At 20.0% G+C, this 27,018-nt stretch overlaps 1 protein-coding gene across 1 annotated transcript; it reads left to right on the top strand.

Annotated features, from left to right (window-relative positions):
• The first annotated feature begins 6,890 nt into the window (after positions 1–6,890).
• LOC105368455 (photoreceptor-specific nuclear receptor-like) lies at positions 6,891–26,170 on the top strand. The gene is made up of 4 exons (XM_011507467.1): positions 6,891–7,019; positions 22,057–22,293; positions 23,736–23,817; positions 25,917–26,170. Exons 1-4 carry the CDS (start codon positions 6,891–6,893, stop codon positions 26,168–26,170), a joined length of 702 nt encoding a protein of 233 aa, XP_011505769.1.
• Positions 26,171–27,018: the final 848 nt, after the last annotated feature.

Here is a 27,018-nt window from a genome sequence, read left to right as displayed (position 1 = left end):
CGTGGAATTTTCTGCACTTTTTTTAGTAAACTTCGGCTGCTCCAAACCTGTTTTTTTATTTGTACTCATTTTTCTTCAACTTGTTTACCTTTCTTTTATGAATTATGATAATATATCGAACTTATAAAAGTATAAATAGTTTGCACAAACGGATATGTATAAGAAGAACAAAAAAAAATGTATAACTGCTTTAGATTTCATTATGTACATTAAATATATGTTTAAATTAAATATATTAATATTAATATATTAGTAATTTAAATGATTATAAATTAAGATAATTTATATAAAAAAAAATAGTATAGTTGATATACGAAATTAGTAAGTTGAATTAAATTTCAAAATATAATTGACTCACTTTTATATCTTAGGTTTTCAGAATTTTTATAATTATTTCATTACATTTAAAGTATATTGCATTATTATAATATTATGTGATTCTATTTTCTATTTAAAAATTGTATAATATTAAATGATATCTGTTATACCAATATGAATCTTTAATTTAATAATGTTTTTAATGTAAATTATGGTTTCAATTATTATTATAGAAGTAAATTATAAATTATTTATAGAAATAATTTCCTAGGTACTTTTTCACTGCCTTAAAAATACTAATATTGATTTGCAGTGTTATAAAAACAAATTTAAATAGTTTTCTAAGGATATAGAAATTTCAGCGTTCCTTAGAATTTTTAAATTAATTTAATATATTTTTATTTCATCTGCTTTCAGTAATATTAACGCTAACACCAACAAAATATAATTTTTTAATAAATAAATACCTTTGATTAAATTTCATATATTTCTTTATTAGGTGAATTATATTATTACATTAACATCGCGTAACATTGTAACAATATTATAACATCGAGTCACCAAAACTAAATATTAATAATCTCAGCATTAAATTTAATCATATTGTATGCAATATAAAAAATTAAGTTGAATAGAAATAATGCCTTACTCTGAAAATTTACATGCTTAACGTTTAAATTATCAATTTTACATGTAAATATTGAATGTAATTTAATGCATTCATTATTATATTCAATATAATGACTTTTATATTTAATATGTATTTTTGATAATATTAAATTTTATTTTAGGTAATTCAATTTTTACGTATAAAATTAAAGAAATTTTTTATTACTGATGTTGATTCTAATATTATTAATATTTTTTATAGATTTGAATATGCAAGTTATGAATATAAGTCTATATTAATTCTTTAACTAATAAAAATAGATAAAAAGGTATGTAGATTACTATTGCACATACCAAATCACAAATAGATATCTGAAGTCTTTTAGGTAGAGTCGTTGCATCTATTTTATATTCAAATTTCAAATTGAATACTTAAGAAATAGAGCTTAAACTGAAAAGATTACACTTTTCAAATAGCTATGAAAAATTTATCATGGAAAAAGCTATGTTTGTACAAATATTGCTTATGGTATAATTCTCTTTAATGTCCACATTTTGGATTTTCGACTAGAAAAACTAGGTCGAGCCGCTTGTGGATCATGATAGAAAATAGATAGTTGAGTTACATTTATAGTCTTTTAACTTATACAATCTTTTTCAGTTTCAGTATTAAAATTTTGTTGTTTGTAGCTATCTAAACAGAAAGCAATATTGTGCATTAACTTATAGTTTTTTTATTTTTCTATTTTTTATTATTATTACAAGGTACTAACCTTGCTATTAACGTATGCCCTATTTATTTGTATTATAATATCATATTCGTTCACGTTATTATTCTTCCACAATTCCTTTATTTGAAAATAATCATTCCTTAGTTAAAATGTTTGCATCAGAAATTGTTCTAATAAATATTGATTTATTTATACTGATTTATAGGTACAATGAATAATAATAATAGCAATGAAGTGCTTCCATTATAGTAAATATTCATTTATGTAAATAGTATTATCGTTAATTCAAATATATAATGCAACCAACAGAATTGGGAAATTGTCGGTGATTTATAAGATTAAATAGTTGTTTAAGTTATATGCATAATTTATGATATCTGAGAATCAATTGAATTTCTTTATTTGTTATTAGAATATATAATATATATTTGCTCTTAAATATATCGAAATAAATTATAATTAATGATCTATCTAACATTATGGTATCTTCAATTCAATATATATATATACCACTGAGTTCAAATAGAAAATAATATTTTTGTCTATATAAATTGGATTATTTTTCTATGCACTTTCTAATTTTTCAAATGAAGGCATTCCCTTATATTGAATTGTATGTATTATTGACAAAAAAGTAAAACTTAATTGTATTTATAAGTAAGAAATTTTATTACATATATATGTATTGTTTCAAAATAATATATCGAGTTCGAGGTATATAAACATTTAAATTAAAGATAGTCATAAAACACCTTTATACTCATAAAAAATTCATATTCTAATCGAATAACACAACAAAAATTATTGCTATATTACTAATATATTTAGGAACTTGGATACTAAGAGTAACTAATAAATATAATATTCATATAAATTTTTACAGAGGATTTTCTAAATATCTACTAAAAATAAAGTTACAGATGTTACAAATGTTATAATATTATTATATCACTATGAAGTGTGATCATCAAATATATTCAAATAATAATGTGATTTATAATCACTTTTATCTTCTATTTTTTATTTTATTAAACTAATTTTCATTTTTATTATTTTTTTTATATATAATTTAATAAAGATAAATGCAATAATAATATTCAAAATGTGATTGGGTCGTCTGATTTGCTTTTATGATAGATCGTTTTGATGTCATAGATTTGGCTACTAATTCGAAAAAATTAAACTATAAAAAGGAATGAAAATACAGTTGATGTGACTTGAGGAAATAACATATAGGACCCATTCTATACCTACTCCTAGTTTTTATTTGCAAATTATAGTAGGTATGGAGGATAGAAAAAATTAATTAAAATTACAATAAATTTTTATATAGATTTTCAAATGAAAAGATTCGGTTTAAACTCTATTAGTTGGAATTATGCGGAATAAAATATGATATAGAAAACAAGATTGACAGATAAAGTTATGGCGGGATAGAAAATATAATAAAATTAGTTAATAGCTATTAACTTTTATATTTTGAAAAATATTGGCTGAGTAAAAGATACAATTCAATAATAGAGTAAAGTTATAATTGTTTACTTTGTAAAGAACCATATAATCGTTACAGACTATCGCTGCAATAGAAAATGCTGATTAAATCAACAAATATATATAAATAAGAGAGCTAGATATGAGAAATGCACGTAGGGAAAATAGATGAAAAAATATTTGAAAAAAGCAGTTCGCAAAACATATAATATAAATATCAAGGTGCAGTAAAAAAAAAATTAGTGATAAGAATCAAGGGAATAAGAGCTAATTATGAAAAAAACCGACCAATATTCATCTTCGAGAGAATTGTTAGTAATGTAGGTTTAAATTATTTCATTTTCTACAGAATGAAATTCATTTATCATAACAAGGAGATAAACAGTCTCTAAGAAATTTATCATCAAAGTGATGCAACAACAAAATTTGATAAATTGCCGAGAACTCCTGCTTTAAGCTGTGTTTCATAAACGGTGCTTAATATCATAGAATATCAAAACATGAGTGTGGTTGATCTAAAATGAATTAAAAAATTGAACTAAAATGATCTAAGATGAGTAATGTAAAATCTACATCCATTTAAATTATTAACGAGGCGACGTATATCTTATCGATGTATAAATTGTGTTGGCTTTACTATTAATTATTACTAATTTTTAATATTATTCCATTTTTATTGTTTATCTAATTTTTATTCTTTATCCCATTTTCTAAATTTATTGTAACTTTTCTCTAATTCAATGCCCTGTTATTATTAACCTATTTCCCTCTCTTATTTTTGTTTCTGATATGTATTTTAAATAAAAATCTTCAATTTTATAACTTTAAAAATTTATTGCATAGAAAAATTATAACAATTTTGATAAATTTTATTTTTAATAATTTTATAATATATAATTTTGTAATATTTTTATACTATTCATTTGTTGTAATAAATTATATTTTAATAAAAAATAGTCAATTATACAGTTTTCTCTTTTGTTTAATTTTCAACTTTTTTACTTTTATTATTGACTGTTTAATATTATCGTGATACCAGTTCTTTTAGATTATTTATTTTTCAATTACTATTCTTGTGGTTTTAATTTTGTTTAATTTATAAATTCATTATTATTATTTATATTTTATTACTGATCATTATTATTCTTCTTATTCTATCTGGGTAATATTTACTAATTTTCAATTTTTTTTTTTTGACGATATTGTTTTTTTTTAATGGTTTATTTTTCATTTCACGTGTCTTTATAAACTTTCATCTCTATAAATATACAATTTAATTATATTCATTCCTTTTATTATAATTTTATTATTTTTTGTGCAATATTTGATATCGCAATCACTTATTGAGGTACATTTTCTCAAATCAATTTGACTTCTCTTTTTAGTACTCTATAATCATTATTGTTGTTAAATCATTAATGGTTATCTTTTATATTTTAATTTATTGAACATTTTTTCATTTTTCAAGATATTACAATTTAATTTTTTAATTTTCTCTTCCTACCTAATTTACTGATACTTTTATTATTTTTTATTAATTTATTCCTTTTACATTATTCATTTTTATTGATCTTCATATAAAATTTTAGACAACTTATTCGTCATATACAAATTTTTGTACGTAAATAAGAAAATTTTATTCCGGATGTAATTTTCTTTATTATTATCATACGATTTGATTATAACAAAGGTAATTTATAATTTATAAGATATTATAGATTTTTATGTTAAATCGTCTGATGAATATAATATAGAGTTATTGTAAATTCTAGTATTTATATAACGCTGAATACTTGCCTACGAAGTTTTAATATAATATTGTCGAATAATGAACGATTGATAATAAATAACGAATAATGAATAACTAACAATGAATAACTAATATGAATGTACTCCTCGATAGATATTAAATAATCAAGATGAATATAGTATTGATTTGAAATACATGAAGCGATACAGTAACTACATATAAAACTTATTTAATCTGATTGCTCTTTTAATTATTAAAAAATATAAAGAGTAAAATTAAAATATTATAAATGTTTTTTGAAACTATATCCCATCAATTTATTAATTCAATGAATGTTCCATATAACTAAAAAAATAAAAGATATTTTTATTTTCAAATACAGTACTATAAATATAAATTGAAAACAATGCAATATAGTATTTTTATAATATCTATAATAAATATATTTAATTTTTTGTAAATTATATATATTTTTTATTGCTTGTAGAAAAAAATTATTTTGATTATTTATTGATTATTAATTTTTATAAATATTAAATTAAGTAGAACTAATATATTAAAAAATATAACAATATTTTAAGCATTTTTTTAGTCAATTGTAGTTTATTTATGCAATGAAAAATAAAACATAAACCTTTTAAAAATTAAATAGTATTTTATGTATAGGATAAGATTTTATTTAAATGGCCGTTTTGACATTAATTATTTAATTTCTTAAAATGATTTAAACAAATTTTACTTAAAATTTCCTGTAATGTAAAACAATAATAATATATACAAGGTTTAAAAACTGAATGAAAACAATCATAATTAATAATGAAACAAAAGATAATTTATAAATCTAAAATGTTGAAAATTCGATGGAGATACACTCTAGTTATATGAAGTTTCTATAAATGTTTTAACGAGATCGATGCGGATATATTCTCTGCATATGTTCTGTTACTAGTCTCATTTATGATACACAAGTATTACGTAGCAACGAACATCAAGGCACATTTTGGGGTGGCTTTATATTGACTTGATAGCTCCATTGTTCATTCTATTTTGTATCTGTAATATTAAACGATTGTTATTTAATATATAAAATAAATATTAATTCCCAGAATATTACTGTCTCTGGTACAACAAACAATAATATCATATTCTACTGTAAAGTTAAAAAGTTAAATAGAGAAAGTTAAACGATGAAAAATAGAAGAAAGTGTTAAAAATTTAAGTAATAAATGAATTATAGTAATATATATATATATCTGTTACTATAATTACACATGTATTATTCAATTTATTTTATTTTACTCGCAATAGATAATTGTCTTTCAATTATTTTTTTTTTTTTTATTAATAACATGTCATCATAACAATAATTCACCGCGTATTTTATCGAAATATTTTATTATCTTTCTTTTAATATATATGCAATTACAAAACAATTAAATAAATTGTTTTTTTATGCTGAGTTATAACGTAGCTCATTTAGAAAATGCATAATGACCAAGTTTTATATAAATGTTAATTATGAAAACTTTTAAAAGTAAATTATTTGATAGACTTCAAATCTAATAAAAGATGAAGAAATGAAAAATTTATATTCGAAGTTTTGTGGGAATAAAAATTTTAAAATACAATATATAACGTAATTTCTCATTCTAAACTTTTTAATGAATTAATAAAATATAATGTATATAGATTTTATAAAATACAACTAGACATCTATGAAAATATGTTAAACGATACATTCGAAAAAATTGTCTTATAAAAGAGAAAGGTTTTTAGTGTCTTTTACTTCTTTTGTTAATAATTATTAAACACTGTTATTTTACATCATGACATATTGATAAAATGGCTTGAATTAAATATTAAAATTAAAGTAACAATTACAATAAATTAATTATTAATTACTTCTTATTGCACACAACAAAAATATATGGGACCAATATTCATTTGCTACTACAGCTGTCCAACACGAGAGAGGGCCAAGGAAAACAAAAATGCCACAAACTTGCTTTGATATAGATGAAGCAGATACACAATCTTCACAAATTGTGCAGAAATTATCTAATACTTCAACTAGAATAATTAATCATGAAGAGTCTAAATTCAGTTATGGATATAGGTTGGTACTTATAAATATTAAAATTTATTATATTAGTTTTATTAGCACCAATTATATTTTAGTATTAATTAAATATATCTTTAGTCTATAAATATTATATTGTATTTCGACAATAAAATATTACGGGATTTCGGAGTTTATATTCACATAAAGTATTTGTTATTTTTCTTTTTTTTATTAAAAAGGTTATTTATGATTAGTTTAGAATATACAAATTAGAAAAATATAAAAGACAAGAAATAAAAATATTTATAATGCTAAAAAACAGTATCAAAACAAAGTTTTATTTAAATACAAGGTTTTTTAAGAAAATTACATCTAATTTATTTAAACAAATTTTATACGTTTTTAATACATTTACATAAAATATAAAATTTTTATTTCAAATACTTTTTAGGATTTCAAATAAATTTATAATTCAACTGAATTTATAATTTATAATTTATATGTTTTATTAAATCTAAATTATTATAGTATTATTATATAATATTATTACATTATTATTATATTATTAGTTTTAAAAATTATTTTATATTTTTATTTTTTTAATATAAAAAATTATTATATTGTTAGGTTATAACATTTTTATTATTATAACATTATTACGTTAAATTATTTTACATATGTGTTGATTTTTATAAATTTCACTACAATATTTTAGAATGTTAATATTTATTTTAGATTAAAATATTTTAAATTGAAAAAGTTTAATATTGCTCTAGAAAGATAAGGATTAATCACACTTAATTGAGATTTTAAAGAAATACTTTTGATAATGAAGTAGTTATAAACTTTTTTTACTTCATTAGTATTCATAAAAATATAAACAATTTTTTCTTTTAATATGTCGTATTTTAAATTCAGTTAATAAGTATTAATTCATAAGAAGAAAATTATTTGTAAAACAAAAAATTTCATAGAAGCTTTCAATATTTTTCTCAAACTAAAAACTTTTTTAATTGATGTTAATAATAACATTTGTTAATATTCATCAAATTTAAATGTAAATATTGTTAAAAATAATGCTTTTAAATAAATCGCATATTGTTGTAATTTCATAAAATCAGGGCAAGTACTTAAGCACCATTAACAGAAGAAATTTATCCAACACTTAATTTGATGATAGATGAAAATTAACAAATAAATGAAAAGTAATTTGTACTACTTTAATTATGAGTATGAAAAGTAAAACGAAAAGACAAATACAGTTAGGAAAGAAAATGCTGGAAAGCAATGTGTAGAAATTAAAGCATTTATAGTACAAGAGTGATAAAAAATCAAAAATAGAATCAAAAGAATAAACATATTTCTAATGAAGAACATGGACAAAAATATCAGATAATTAAATATATATAGAATTAGATAGAGAAAAGGGAATGAAGGGATGGGAAAGAGGAGAAGAAGAGAGAAAGTCGAACATATTAAACTTTTTGTGTCAACAGCAAATCAGGTGAGACATCTAATCGAAGTAAATGCAGATTCATTAATTAAATGTATAATCCAATCTATTTAAAGCTAGATAATACAAATGTACTGAGTGTATATAATTATTCATTTTTTGTAATAGATTTAACTACTCTTATTAACTATATACGGTTCTTAAGGAATATTATACAATATGATTAATTTTTACACATTGTATTTTATAATGTGGATTTATCTATCTGAATATAATTTTTCTGTCTCTTTCCAAAAATAAACTCAATGATCAGATTAAATAACTTTTTTGTTGTTGCTAAATATAAGTTTAGATATAATCTACTATTGCTGTTAGTAACAGTTCAAATTGCTATACATTATTCAAAATAATATATCATTGTGAACATCTTAAAGTACTTGAAATTATCAAATCAATTAAAACAGTTCATAACTAAAATTATTATTTTTTATCGAATTATAAGAAATACACAATATACTGTTATTATTTCTGTACAACTTATATAAGCTACAAAGAAGGTAAAGATATTTCAGTAATAAGATTTCATCGATGTAAAACAGTCTTGTTTTTCTCTTAGTTCTACTACTTACTACCTTCTTAGCCTTTATATTTTTTTTATTAGTATTTTTTAACTACTATTTCATTGTTAATTGTTTTATTGTTAATCTTTAGTGCCCATATTAGTATGATTGGGTTGATATCTAATATATCATATTATTATTTTTATAAAAAATAGAACTAATTTATTTAATAATTTACTAATGTCTTTAACTACTATTACCACTAATATAATGAATAATATTATTACTAATAGAGGTTATATATAAGGTTTCTCCACAAATGATTATCTTATCAAATATTCCAATAGTTTGTTTACTTAGATTTATAATTATGAATTTTTCAGATGAAGATTACAAGTTATCATTATCATACATTAATTTATACCTTAAATTAAAAGATGAATTATTTATTGTTTGTATGATATAAAAGGTTTCATTTTTTTATTTTTATCTTTATTGCTTTCTGTTAGTAGTTTACGTTTAGCAATATTGTATTTTTCATAAAATCAATACTTGCTTTATTACTTTTTTTAAATTAAATGATTATTTAAAGTATATGTTGTATTTTAAATTTATCAATAGGTTATCAATAATATAATATAATAATTTATATAAACAATTATGCTTGTAAATATATTTTGATTCTTGTCATTATATTTTAATTTTTTTACAAAACATAGTAAATATACTAATATTTATGCAATGATCTTTAGACATCCTTAATTGTAATAAAATGAATCATTTTCACTATGTTTACCGAACATATAATTACATTTTCCAAACGTTAAAATAATTGTAAAAAAGAGCTATTAGATCAATATATTGAATACTACATAGACACAGATTTAATGAAATTGTTAGTGAGGACAACAAAAACTCTTAACTTTATGTTGTATTATTTATTGATGTTTTATTATTTAAAAATGATTTAATAACATTGATAAAAAAAACTGCATTATAAAATAATTTTAGTACGATCGCAACTTTTTAATATATTTTATTATAATTTTATTATATTACTACTTTTAAAATATTGTACCTCATAATATATTGCTACATAGTGTTTAGGTTTAAATTTATCTGAATTTCTAAGTTTTTAAAATCATAATTTTTTGTTTAAAATCAAATTCTTAAATTTATTTTTTTTTATTTTGCTTATACTAGTTAAGATTATAGATAAGCCTTTTAATGTACTTACATCGTAGAGATGCAAACAAAGAAGTCTCTTAAAATTAGCTAATTAAAAATTGAAATAAATGCAAATTATATTGAATATTATTACTTCTGTCTATTGAATTCATTATTTTAATTTTGTTATTGCACATGTAATTTAATTATTTCATTTTTGTTTATAAACATAGAATATAAATATAACATATATATATATATATATATATATATATATATATATATATATATATATATATATATGAATAATTGAAATTATAAATTTAAAATTTATTTCCTACATTCTTCTCAGTTACTTATTATTCTTCAAAAATATTTTTAGATATTCTATTTAATTATTATATGTGTGAATTATACGTGCGATTTAGACAATAATTTGATGAATCCACTTAATTAATTCGCATTATACTAGTACTTTATTATTGCTGTTATTTTCGATCGTTATTCTTTGTTTTTAACTTGTAAATAACTAAATTCTATTAACTGAAAGATATTGATTCACATATAAATAGTTGCTCTATATCTTATTATGTATATATATATATATATATATATATATATATATATTGTATTTCTAAATATGCACAAACTTTGTATACATGGTTTGATTTTAAATATTGTTTTAATTTTCTATTTATTTGTTATTGGAAGTTACAAATTCATTTTTTTTATATTTTACAATTTATATGACCTTTTCCAGTAACATTACTAACGTTACTCTAATTTGTTCTTGTTTATATACCCATGTTTTTTTTTTTAAATTACCATGTAAGGTAAAAAAAATGACTCCACTAATTATTTTTAATTCTTTTTTTCATAGTAACTATTTCTTAGTTATAACTACATAAGGTTTTTGACTTTTCTTTACATTACATTTAAAATTTGATGAAACTATAATGACTTTATCACCAATTTAAATTTGTTATTATTAGAAGTCATAGATTTCTTATTAATAAATATGTTTTCCTTTATGTTTGCAATAAATATTATATTTTATATAAAATTTTAATGGTTTGTTCTCTTTAATATAGAATTTTCATACAATGATATATTTTTTTAATTATAATTTATTACTGATATTACAGTTTTTAATGTAGTTACCGTAACAATTTATAAGTATGTGAGGTTTCTTTTCGTGTAATTTATCTGACAAAAATTAAAATTTTTTACTTTGATAAAATTCATTTAGGTATTATATAATTTATTTCTAAGGTCACTACATAATGTGCGGTGAGAGAGAGAGAGAGAGACACTACGTATTTTCTTAATCAACACAATGTAAGAATTTGAAATATTAGTTAATGAAAATCACGTAACACATATTATAACCTAATTTCAACTATTTCCGAAGGACGTATTTGTTTTAGACTCTATGCTTAAATGCCATAGACTAAATGGCTCTAAAAACTGTTCATCTACATTAATGTATTTATTTTTATTATTATTCCAAAATCTTAAGTGAATTAAGAATCTAGATATTATCTTTATAAATATGAAGATTTTGTTTATCTTATAAACTTAAGTTACTATTATAATTACATAGTTTGTAAATTTTTTATAAAAATAATAAGTTTTCCATACATGATATTTTTTGATAATTTTTAAACTCTGTATACGTGCTATTTCCTTTTAAGTATTACATCACATCGATACTATTTCTTTATATGAAATAATAAATTGTTATGCAAACAATGTAATAGAGGTAGGATTATTAATATCTAACAGAAAATTAAACGTATTTATTATGTCTGAAGTATATTGTTTGGAGCTTTAAATATTTTTTTAATCCCACAGATGCACGTAATTAATACCTCTATTGATATACAATATTAACATCATTTATCTATTATCATCATTTCTAGTGTTTATAATCAGAAATAATAAGTACAATGTTATATTGTATCTAATGACTTAAAAGTGAATCATGTACAATATAAAACTAATTTACTCTAAAATTAGTGATATTAGAGAATTTTTCTACTATTTATAAAAACGCACTAAAGCAGAATCAACATACGCATAGAGCTTATACAATTTATATTAAAATATATAATTGGCGACATAGACATTATTATTAAATGCTAATATATTTAAATAAAATTAGATATTGAAATTAAATGTAATTTTTTTACCATTTGCTATAATACCATTAATAATACTTGATTTTTATCATTTCATTTTTCATACTTTAATTATATTTACTTATTTTGGTTAACTTTTATTTGTATTCATTTGTATGACAACGCTACACTTAGTCACAAATACAGTAGATAGACAAATTAGAGAAAAAGATAAATAAAGGAATTTATATCTTTTCAAATTAATTATTTAAAAAACTTTAGTTCATTTATTACAATTTTTTAAATAAACACATGTTAACAAGATAGCGACAAGAAAAGAAAAATAATTAAGAAATATTCAACATCATTAAAAGTTTAAGTTACATAATTTGAATGCATAAAAGTAAATGAGAGAAAAGTAGAAATAAAAATAAAAGTAAATGTTTTTTATAAATCATTGATAAATTACTATTGATTTATTAAAATTTTATATTGATATTATAACTAAAAGCTTTCCAATATATATTATTAAAAATGTTTTAGATATTCTCCATATTCGCAAATATTTCAATCATCGGAAAATCCATTATCTGTGTCAGCATCATTATCATCAATATTATATCATACAACGAATGCTATTATGATGCCACAATATTCTTTCATGCATTTAATTCTTGATGCTGAAAAATGTCAGGTAATGGTTTTATATATAATGATTTTCTAATAATATATGTTGTTAAATATTGTTGATTATGAATAAGAATGCTATATTAATTTCTTGTAAAGATTAAAATAATTGTGGTATAATAATAAAAAATATATAATAGTCTGTAATATTTATCATTCAATAATTGCACATAAAATATTAAAAATTGAATTCATATTTATTTGTATTTTAAAAATTTTCTTTTATAAAACTTATTTTTTTAAATTTAATAAATGATTCAGTTTTTTCTTATAACAATTGATCGAATAAGAAAATAAAACTAATTTAACACTAATTAAATATAGTATTATTAATACTGTGAAATTATTTAATTTATATAAATAAAAGCAAAAAAGGAAAAATACGGAAAATTCAACATATTAGTTTTTTCTACCAAATTAATATTATTTTAAATAAAACAGAAAATAATGACAAAAATATAAGGATTACATTTGATTCTTTAAGGTATAATAAAAATAATAACAGACATAATATATACATAATATATACAATAAATTCTCTTTTTATACATTAATGTTTCGGAAAAATGAAAAGGTTTAATTATAACCCAAACTATCCTTGAACTCTAAAATGAAAAATAATGATTTGTCTGTGAAATTATTATAAATTTTGAACGAATTCAAAGTTCTTAATATGTCATAATTAATTTTCAAATTAATTCAGGACTGAAAGAATTCTTTTTTATACTGGTTGAGATAAGTGACAAAATTATGTCTAAAAATTTATTCAGTTGTAAAAAGGTAGAAATTTGTGCATTGTAACTCTTTTTAATAATCTCTTATTTAAAAATAAATAGAACGACAAAGTTTAAATAATTCATATAAAAATTTTTGTATAACTCAATAAATGTTATGAACATCACAACATCAATTTCATAATAGGCCTAAATATTTTATAATAAATAAACGTTAATTAATTAATTTTTAGTTTTTAAAGTTTTGAAGAAGCTATGAAATAATCATTAAAATAGAATTATGTAATATTCATTATATACAGAATACCAATTATATTGTATTCAAAACTCTATTATAGACCAGCTTTACCTTTAAAACTACTTTAAAACTTAGATCTGAATAAAAACTTAAATGACACTATGTTTTATAGATTTACGGAATCTTTGAAATATGATATGAAAAGTAAAATTGTTAGAATGATGAACAATTTTATTTGTCAATAAGAGTAATTAATTTATATAAAATATTTTCTATAAAATAATTTTATATTAAATTTCTTAATATACAATTGAAATCATTATTTTTTGACAATATTTTTTTTCAAAATTTCATTAATTTATATTATTCTGAAAAAAATTTTTCACACCAGTTTTCTATTCATATCATAACGATATTTTTATACGGATTACAAAATAAATTTACAAAATACCCATATTTAATTATGCAACCTAATTCAATAATTTTTATGGTATTTTATGTTATTATTGATAATATTGGTATTGCAAATATTTGTGATAATTCAATTATATAAGTGAAAGTGCAAATACAAGTGATTATTAATTATGTAAATAGAATTATTATTTGAATATTTAATTGAATACAATAATTTAGATACGGTAAATATTAGACACAATTTTCTCTTGCTTTGATTATTAACATTATATATTTACTATATATATTATATATACCATAAGTATTTACTAATGTAAATACTACATAATAATATATAATACTAATAAAATTATGTAATTAAATTTAATAAATGATAATTATATGTTGCCAAATAATATCCATTAAAATTATTTCTATTTGAATAAAAGAAATAATAGCACTATATCAATTAATTAACAAGTTATACTTAACCAATAATGAAATTATGAACAAAAATAAATTAATTTTTTAATAAGAAATAATATTTTTTAATAAGAAAAGGCAAGCACTCATTTTTTTATTTGTGTAGTTATTTTTTCATATCTATAATAAGTATTTAGATAGCTTATCGAATTATTCCTTTTTTAAGATAGTAAATATAAAATAGATTATAAATAAATTCTAGAGTTATTAAGTTTGTAATATGTATAACGACTGTATTAAATTCTTTGTTTAGTAAAATTTAAACTTTTAGTTGATATCAGATACAAAACTGATTGTACTCATGTAACTGAACTAAAATAATGCATTATATTAAAAAAAGTGTTCAGTTATAAAATGATTTTTTCTTTTTATATAACACTCTTCATGTAAAGAACAAGCAAGTAAATTCTTATTAGAGTGAGTGAAATTTCGTTTTCTTCATTAAACTTTATTTTAACGGGTTTACTGTATAATTAAATATTTAATTATATTATTATTTCATATTAACTATAAAACAGTGAAATACAAAATATAAAATGTCAGAATAATCCTTGAATGAATATATATAAATATATATATAAGTTAACTAGAAAATTTATCAAAATATTTGACTGTAGTATTCGACCTTGTAGTTGAATTATTAATAAATTTTATTAATAAATTAATAAATTAATAAATTATTAATAAATAATTAATATAATTGTGTAGTTCAATTAAATATAGACTAATCTTATTTCAATAATCTTAGCAACTAAACATTTATGTACGTTATCACTGTCGATAAATGTTACCTTATAAAGCTCTATTACTTTATTATATATTTTCAATTGCCTGTGTATTTAGTATAAAGTGAAATTATCTTATATAATTATCGATAATTATTAAATATTATATAATAAATATTATATATAATAATGAAATATTCGATATTATTTTATTATTCAATAAGATACTCTTAAAATAATGTGTATGTAAAAATAATTTGGAGGTATTTCAATCATAAATTTTGCTTTGCATAAGAAATAATTTAATTTTTTAGTTGTCCTTAACCAGTTATAATGAATTTAGAAATTTGATTACATTTTATTTTAGTTTGATACAGTTCTACATCTTGATACTATATTATAGATTCATTACCAATTAAACGTAGCTGTATTGTTTAAATTCTATGCAATCATATATAAGAATATTAATAATATATCGTTATATAGAGAATCTCTGAATATTAACTTTTGTTTAAAAAAGTTATACCAACATCATTAATTTAGTGATTTTAAAAATTATATTTATTATAGAATTTTTAAGTATCGTAAATACAATGTTTACAAATGTCTATTTATTAATTGAGCACTAATATGATTCTATATACTATAAAAGGTTTTATAGATTGGAATTTCTCAATCATTTTCATAATATATTCCATTCTTCATACACTTATATATGCACACAAGATAATTAATTAAGTAATATTAGCTGTACAATATCTAAAAAACTAGTATATAAATAAATAAATAAATAAATATTATTATTATTATTATTAACTCTGTCAAATAAAACGATCTCTGTAAGTTATAGCTTAATTAATGGGCATTTTATATATGTATATTTTAATCTTATTCAATATAAATGATTTTAATCTATACATTTTTAATATTATTTTAAATACATAAATCATACAATATATTTTTACAAATAAAAATAATTTAATAAATAACATTTATACATAAATTTTATCATTACAAACATAATTTAATATGTGGAATTGACGTTCATTTAGGTACAATAAATATTTATTATAAAAAGTCTTTTAATGATTTTCCAATACCCAATTTGAAGTATTTACTTTAGTATTTCTATACATTATATTATAAATTAATTTTATGTAAATATTATATGATTAATTTTAAACGTATAAAAAGTAACAATTTTGATTAATAAATAATTTATTTTAATTCGGTGAAAATCTGAAACAAAAAGAAATTGTACTGGAATGCACAATTTCAATCAATCAACAATTTTAATGGTCAGCCAAGTGATTATGATGATAATCATGCCTCTAAAAAACCATCTTACAAAAAAAATAGCTGTTCTGCAATATTACAGGTAATATATTCGAATTTTTATATAGAAAAATTGAAAATTATTTTTATAAATTCATATGTAACGTATATTATGATATTATAAGGTATAAAATTAAAAAATTTATATTTAAAAATCCTTAATTATTCTCAAAAAATAGTAGTTTTTATTCGCATATTTTGTATATATCATACGCCGTTATTGTTGAAAAGTATTTCATTATTTTAACTAACATAAACAAATGATAAATTATAATCACTCATTGATATTACGAGCGACACACGAACTTCTTTTTCTCTTTCTATTCAATCAGTGAATTTTTATTTCTAACTAAAGCAACCAAACGTGGTTCCTCTTCGTCTATGTTTTTGAAATCATTCTTATCATACTTATTATTTAAAGAACAATACATGCGATTGTACTTTTGACTTAATTTAATCCTATTTATATAATCTACCACATTAAACTTTTCGTATCTAATTAATAAATTTCATGTAATTACAAGCCATTTAAGTTTATCATGAATATACGTACGTTTTGCCAAAGATTATATTTTAGCAATTGGTTAATTTTATTTCTATATTGTTTATTACTAAATTATTTATAATATGATAATTAATATTTATTTAAAAACCAAATATTATTTTATAAGTAATATGATTATTCAATAAACAACATTAATGAGTTTTAAAATTAATTAACATTTAAAAAATATTTTTAATAAGATCATTATAGTGTATCTATTAATAGCAATCTATTTTATTGGCAGTAATGATTTTAACATTTTTTTTGTCGATCTTAAATTTCATTTACCGAGAGAATATCATTCTATCTGTCAAAATTACAATTTTTGTAAATAATTATATAAATTTTTCTTAATTTAATATTTATTACCTCATTTGGTTCATATTCGCTATTATAACAAACATGTTCATGTTCAAAATAAGTTCATGACACAATGGAACCTAATAAATAATGTATTTGGAATTAAGTATCAAGTAAAACAGTCGTATTCTTTATTTGTAGAAATAATTAAAATTTAATGTTTAGGGAAACTATTTATAAATCTGATCTTTCATTTTTCCTTTAAGTAATTCCGAGAAAAAATTGCTGGGAAAAGACGAATTTCATAAAAAAATTTCCGAACAACCACTGTTATATAATGCGTTCAGGAACATAAATTTAAAACAACAGAACAAAAAATAATTTTATTATAAATATGTCTATATATTATAAAATTTTATCCATAATAGGTGATAAATGCACAAAAATCTTAAGAATGAATTACCATTATCAGTTTATATTCATTAATAATATTAATTTCATTCATATTTTATCACACAATAATGATCATAGAACGAATACATATGAAAATAATTCTAACACAATCATTGACAAATAATATATTTCGAAAAATTTGATAAAAAATTATAAAAAAATTTCATTATTTTGCAACCAACGGATATTCTTAATACATAAAACGTGCATAACACATCCGTGAATTATTTTTCAAACAAACAAAAAAGCTTTATTTTATATAAAATATAATATATTTACTTTTTGTTTTAAAATATATATCAGGGTATTGAAGATTATTATTAAATAAAAATAAATAATATTATAGTATTTGTTTTTAATATCATTACTGATTCTTTTATTTATTTACACACAAAGTTTAGGAAATAATTTTTTCTTTCCTTTCATGCAGGGAAATTAATTTTGTTTTAGTATAATTTAAGTTCTAATTGTTTAGGTCATTCTAATGGCAATAGTTCTATGAGATATTTTCGTTTACGAAAATCTCTTAAAGAACTCTCTGAAAAGGTTTTCTAAAAAGATTGAATTTGTTTTCTCATTATATCAATGTTCATTGTGAACTTCTATTTTGTGCGAATTTATTTTTTATATATAATAAGATATGTTCCAGGCAATCCTAAATCGTATCAACAAGTGTAAAGCGATTTCATTCATGTCTGGATAACAGTTGAGTTATCTTCAGACCCGATTTTTACAATTTATGACAGAGTTCGTTATTAATTTTGACAATTCCACTTTTTAATCCGAAACTCTTAATTTTTTTTATTTTTCTAATATATATCGCACATTAGTAATATAACAAACTATATTACATCATATCTTTTATTAAAAATGTGTGTGTGTGTGTGTGTGTGTGTGTGTGTGTGTGTTAATGTTTACATAATCCATATTTTTATTTAACAAATAATCAATTTATTAAGTGCTCCAAGAAAAAATTATTCTTTATTTAGATATATTTTACAGAACTCCATTTCTGTATACAGAAGTAATGTGAATGCCAATAATAATTTCTTAAAAGTTAGTACCTTATTATATAGTTTATATAATAATTATTTATGCACTGAATTAAAAAATTAATTAAAAAAACTAGTTTTTCATAATTCTAAAAATAATTTATAAGTGTATTGTATTTTATATTAAAAATCTATGGATTATTAAAATTAATTATTCTTAGTCGATAATAAATAAGAAAATTATTATAATTATTGATATGCTTAGAATATATATATATTACACTGAATACCTTTTGTAAAACAATAAAAAATCTAGTTACATGTTACTAATTTAATGTAACTAAATTTAAAATAATATTATAAAAAAGATGCTTAATAAAAAATTATGTTAGAATTTCAGTTAATTTATCAATTTCATAATGTAATTGAATAAATTATATATTTTATTGTTTAAAAAATAACTATACTAGATATAAATAATTGAGTTTTAATATAAAACATTGTTTACCAAGAATATAGTAGCGAGCTTAAGGAGAAAAGATCAATATAGAATAAATTTTATTAAACACTATAATAGAATAATAATTTGTTACCTGCATAATCTATTACATAAAAAAATTACCCAATGAAGAAAAGTTATTTATAATTGATATTTTTACAAATTATTTTCTATTCATTAAATTAAATAAAAAACTAATAAATATAATTCCATAAATAAGTTAGTTATATTATAAGGCATAATTTTATATTATATATAAGAAATAAATCTACCAGTGAACTGTGAATTTACATAACTGTAAAAGCTAGTTTTGATTCCAAACAGAAAGATACAAGTAAACTTATATTATTCGTCATACTCCCATAAGCGTGTTTTGATCGTATACGTAAATTATAATCATCCTATCACAGAAATATTTAGTTACATGATTATAAAGTGTTAAATATCATAGATATCATAATACTCTAAAATTCTTAAGTACAGTTACATAGAATAAATAACATAAATTGATATTAGCTTTTCTGAACAGTCATGTATGTACCACTTTTTAATAGAAAAATGTATATACGGCATGTATGTATGAATACAAAATCAAACGTAATCTTACAACCAATCACACTTTCATATCTTCTATCATATTAAATTCTTTGAAAATTTCAGGCCAATTCATCAAAAATAGTTTATTATTATACAAATACATTTTTCTTTAAACTTTTTTGTTCGTACCAACCATTCTAATTATTTAACATTTAGAAAAAATCAATACTGAATTAAAATCATTAAGATTTTACAGCATACTTTGATTAAATATAAAAATAATTGGCTTAAGAAATAGAATAGGAAAGTAATAGATCATTTCCCTATTATTCAAAATTTCAAATTTCAAATTTTTTTGATGATATTTTAGGGTAAAAATCATCTTTTTAGTTATAGAATTTAATCAAATATTTTAAAAAGAGGCAAGATACAACTTTATATTATAATAGAATAAGATATTACTATCCACTATTTCTCTATTTCTCTATTCAACTCATTAGATCGTTGTGACAAATGGATATATAGTGACTATAGTAATAATCTTAAATTGTAATCAATTAAAATTCAAATAAATAAGATTTATTTCTTTATTAATTTTTTTATTAATTTTAGACGTTTAAAAAACATTATAATCAAGGGTAAAACCGCATCAACAGTAATTTACTTAAAATTTTTATAACAAATTTGTAAAAGATCACAAATCTCTTGCCTAATTAATGTTTACAAATTCATACTAAGTTATATATACTTAAATTAAATAGAATTTAATGAATGAATTGAATAAATGTAACCATACACTAAAAGCATTAAACAGATGTAACAACCGTGTTCTAGACAAAAATTGAAATGTCTTATTATTTCTTAATTGCTAAATAATTTTCGTTCACTATCTCTTTTCTTATGTTTAAATTGCCTTTATTTTATTTTTGAATTGTGTGATGTATATAATTATGAAATATTATGTAGTTATATAAATATGCTTTAGAAGTAGATAAATAATTTTTATACCTGCATTCTTAAATTTATAATTACATATAATATCAGTACTTATATAATACTTTATAAACCTATTTTGGTTTCACTATTTAATTAAGTTATTTTTAAGTCTATTATTTGCTATATTTAATGATGAATGTAATGATTTTTATAATTACTTTGTATAAAATAATTTGCCATTTAATTTCTAGTTGTGTTGAACAAGCTATTGTATTTTCAAGCACTATAAAATTTAAATTAATGTCTTCAAATTATATTTAATAGTAAGAATTAATTACACAAAGATTCGTATAATAATACTACAAGAATGCAATCTGCAAAACAATAACAATCTGTAAAGAACAAAACATTAAGAATAAGTTAATGAATAATTAAACTATTATGAGACGGAAAGAACAGTACGATATTCGAAACAAATTACAGCTATTATTTAATTATTTTACCAAATAACGGCAGTGGTTTAAATAAATGATTTAATTGATAACACTTTTACACAGTTTTTTACTTTTATAATTAAATTGACTATTAAACAATCACAACCTTTAATGAAACTTTGAAAAATTTAATGAGGATTTGTAAGATTTCTAAATAGATATTCTAAAGAATATTTCTTATATCGACTACTACCGTTATATATTTGTTTAAAGTAGCTATCATTACAATACCAGTATGTAATAATAACTTCCACAAATTTCATACTTATGCCTATATCACAGATTTACTAATGCCAAAATATTATTATTTGTATTGTTTACATATTTTTATTAAAATTCAATTTATTATTAATAATATTTGCTTTATAATAAGAAATATACATTATAAATTAATTATTTATAAATGTATGAGAAGAATTTCACATATTTAATATATCATTTACAGGAAACTGCAGCTAAATTATTATTTATGATTGTACAATGGATGAGAGACATAATACCGTTTCAAAATTTATTAGAAAATGATCGACGTGTGTTATTAGAAGAAGCATGGACTCAATTATTTCTAGTTCATTTAGCTCAATGGTCTAAGTCGTGGAATCTTATTGAAATCCTAGAAGATGAACAAGTTTGTAAAAGATTGCAAGATAGTGCATTTTATCACGAATTAATTACTATAAAGGTACTTGCATATAAAATTAGTATAAATAGATTATTTAAATTCATATTTTTTGATTTAGCCAAAATTAAAATAGTTTTTAAAGTTTTGTAGTAGAGTTCAATAAATAATAAATAAAATATCTTCATCGAAAATTTGCTCTTAATATCACAAATTCATAATTCATGTAAATTAGTTGTGCCATTTTTCCAATTATTTATAAATTTTTCACATATCATTAAACATACACTTTATAAGATATACCATAAAAAGCATTCTGTAACATATTTATTTTTAGATTCTCTAAATTTTTTTATGAATGTTCTACTTTTAACTACCTTTTAACTATGTAAAGAATATTATCTATTACAGTTCATATACTAATAACAACCACCGTTCATTAATTTGCATTATACATTTTATGAAAGTAGATGACGTACATATGATGATATAAAAAGTTCACGATAATAAGTATAGTGAATGTGATAATTTAATATTTCATTTGCAACATACTTTATCGAATTGACATATTTCCTTTAACATATTTAACATATTGAACAATTAATATTTTATGTATTTTCATAACAACTTTAAGTATTACCATTTTTATAAAAAATATTATTGAATGTTAATCGAAGATTTTATGTGCCATCAAATTCGATAAACAAAAATGAATAAATTATATATACAAAAAAATGACAAAAAATAAATATACACCATTATCGTGGCTTATGTTAGATTTTAATTAATATTTTTGAAATAATAATTAAATAAACCACATTCATCATAAACTGTAAGCAATAGTATATGTAACTTCTAAATGTTTCTTACATCTTAAATAAAATTTAAATATTCATTGAAGTAAACATTTAAACCTTCCATTTTTTAAAACAAGATTATAAACGATTAGTCTAGGTACGTAATAAATTTAATATATCTTATGACATAATCAATAACAGTTATTTTGATCTTTAAACTTTTCAATTAAAAACAATTTAAATACTATATGAAATAAATTTAATTAATATACATTGCTAATTTTTTACGAATTAAGCCTCAGGTTCTTTTATGAAAGTTATACCAAAGTTGATAGTATTGAATAATTATTGTAGCAGAAATAAATATTATTTTATAATTTAAAGCAAGAATATTTTATGTGAATGCATATATAATCAGTATATATTCTTATAATCTAATTCAAATCTGTAGGTGCAGAACAAACATTATTATATAATAATGTATATATATATATGATTGTATTGTAAAAGTCAACTCTAAAAAAATTATACCTTACTCTTCTCGTATAGGCCTTCATCTTAAAATATACACTAGAATTTTTTAAGTCAGTATCAATAAAATTTATTACAGTCAATTTTTGGCACCTATCAGTCTTAAAATTTTCTGTAACATTTAATTTGATATGCATTATGCATTCGAATTTATAGATTTAAATTCTTTATTTTCAGAGAATATTACACTTATTTAAAGAGCTTTCGCCTGATGAAAGTGAATGTGGTTGCATGAAAGCCGTAGTTCTATTTACACCAGGTAAGGCGATATTCACTTTGTATAAATTTTTATTTTTAAGTATACGAATTAATGTCATATTATAAGTATTACATTTTTAATTATACCTATTATTGTTATATTGTAAGATTCACATTTTTAAATCTAATTATCGAATTGTATGTTAACTTAATTTATCATAGTAATGGAGATAAAAAAATTAAAAATAAAAAATAGAAAACCATGTTTCAATGAAAAAAATGTAAGGAATACCAGAAAACTAGAATTTTTTTATAAAAAATAAAGAATTATAATTGAAATAATGGAATAACATAGTAAAAGAAGCAAAAATATGAGGATAAAAATGTTCATAATAGTATTATACTAGAAAAATATCACGAGAAATTTATTCATAAAATTATTTTCATTTAAGTTACCAGAACTAAATAAATTTAAATTTTAACAGGTTTAATAGTTAATTAGGCATCATGTAATAGAAAGAATAATATTTCACACATAAAATTTGAGTCCTCATGCAAATTTAAAGTAGATAAAGGTGTCGTTTTATTTGTATTATATTATAAATAATAAAATTTATTATCAGTAATATTCACAATTATATTATACACAAATGTTTTAATTAATTGATTATTTTTTGAAATATTATCTATATAAGATATAAAATATGAAAATGTATCCTGACCCTTGTTGAAACATTTCCGAGTTCTTTATTTATATCAATACCTCCAAAAATTAAATTATTATATTTTATGTTCATATAATATTCAATAACTCATTTAATATTAAAGAAAGAAATTTCTTCTCGAAACAATTTTTATAATTAACGTTTAAGAGTTTAAATATTGTAATTTTCACTTTTTAAACCTTCGAAATTCATGTTAAAAAATGCTAGTTATAAACAATTTAATTAGGGAGATCGGAACATATAAGTATTAATAATTTCAAAATTTTCAGAAAAGATGCCTTTCTATGAATAAAGTTCTATGATCAATTATAATTGTTTTTTATGGCTTGATATAGCAAGAGTAATTCAAGATGTCATTTGAATATGCCTTTTTTAAAATTTTACAATAATCATAATGTAAAATTGTAATGATTTTTAATATAAAAACATTCATATGTTTAAAAAACTATTTAAGTATAATAAATAACGCTATTGCAGTAAAATAAATCAATTCAACTTTATGCTATATATATATATATAAGTTGCTAAATTGTATATATTACATGATATAAAGAATAAAAATATAGCAATATTGAGCAATAAGTATAAAAATAATCGTATTTTCAAAGTTCAACCATTTTTTTATTATTAAATATTATTTTTTATATAAAATATAGTTTTAACATTTACATTTGAATTCTAAATAATGTAATTTTATATTTTTTCCGTAAATGTCAGTCTTGTATTTCACAGTTATTTTTTTTTATAACCAAATTAAAAAACAAGCGAAGTCATTTGGTAATTAGTATTTTAAACAATAAATCCTTGAAGGTTATGCGACTAGAAAATAATGAGACCAGTAATTTTCACAGATATAATAAATGTACAAGTTTTATCATAAATGATAATTTGATTGATTTACGATTCATGTGGAGTATGTATTAGAATTATTAAATGAATTATGCCACTATAAAAGATATATGCAATAAAAAACAACTGTGCATTAGATGTGATACAAAGGCATAAATAATTCATAGTAATATGAAAAATGCATAAAGAATAGCTTCAAAATATGTTGCAGATAATGCAATAATTGATGATAATAATGATACAGCATCTAGAATTATCCAAAACTCGGTAATTAAAACAGGATATTGTGTTAAAGTTTGCATTGATTAAATTATTTCTAAATAAAAAGTAACTTTGATGAAGCGAAGTTAAAAATTAAGGTCAAACTCATTTCCTTTGACCCTGTGCATATAATAAAGATAACAGACATGTATGATCTTTAAGTAAGTTTTAATATAAAATAAACTACACGGAATTTGAATATTTAATAATTATTCATGATTAATATTTCATACAAATCTATGAATAGCATATTAAAAAATATATTAATGTAAGAAAAAATAGAAAAGAAAAATATGTGAACATAATCTTTTTTTTTTCGTTTCAGATTTGGCAAATCTTCTAGCAGTAGAGACAATTGAAATGATTCATTCACAAGCATTTTATTCATTTTATGATTATACAATATCACGCCATTCGCACGTAAAATTTTTAGGGTTGATTCGTCTTCTATTTCTTCTTAACCATGTTAATTCAAAAGCTATTGAACTATTATTTTTTTGTGACACTATTGGACAAATACCTATTTCACATTTATTGAGCAATATGTATAATACTGACCAAAAACTGTATTGTAATTAAATAAATAATATTTAATTTAGAAATATATATTTTTATATACAAAATCTTAATGAAAAAGTAAAATTATAAAATTAATGAATAAAATTACTAATAAATAAATTACTTATTATGTAGAATTTAATTTATATATTTAGTTTCTTTACTTTGAAATCAATAATTTGTGCTATAAAGAAAATTGATTCCTAGGTTAAATGTCTATTGTTTTACTTATTTTACTTATTTAATTTTAATGATATTAAAATTCAATAGTATTTCTATGATAAACGTATTTTTTTATTCTAAGGTTTTTAGAAATTAATTTGAAACTGAAAAAATAATAATAGTTTGTTTTTATAAAATTTTTAAAAAATGTCAACAATATAGATAATAGTAATTATTTTAAAAATAAGAAAAATTTGAAAAATGAATTATCGTATATAGAATTTAACATATATGGATATTATATAATTATTAGAATTAAATGCAAAATATTTTATTTTTCAATTTTAATTTCTGTTTTTTTTTTTGTTTCGTAATTTAATTTGGAAAGTATTCCAATTTTCTCATTACTATTCTTAGAGAAAAAGATAATATATACTTCATCTTAAAAGTATGAAACATTTTGATAAAATAAAATATTCAAAATATTTAATAAATAGTTTTAAACAAATTTTTATTAAAATATGGTTTATTATAGTTAATATACAATTATATTATTGATGTGTTGGATTTATATGATGGAATAGTATATACTATTTTCAATCACAACAATTCAGTTGCTCGGAACTGATCCTGTGGTGAATAGTTTATCCATACGAAATGCTCCTTGCTGATGGTGATGACATTGTTGTTGATCTTGTAAGGATCAG

The sequence above is a fragment of the Ceratosolen solmsi genome, unplaced genomic scaffold, assembly GCF_000503995.2.
Source record: "Ceratosolen solmsi marchali unplaced genomic scaffold, CerSol_1.0 scaffold6, whole genome shotgun sequence".
NCBI classification, from domain to species: Eukaryota; Metazoa; Arthropoda; class Insecta; order Hymenoptera; family Agaonidae; genus Ceratosolen; species Ceratosolen solmsi.
The sequence above is the reverse complement of the archived record's forward strand: the minus strand, read 5'-3'. Positions and strand labels throughout refer to the sequence as shown.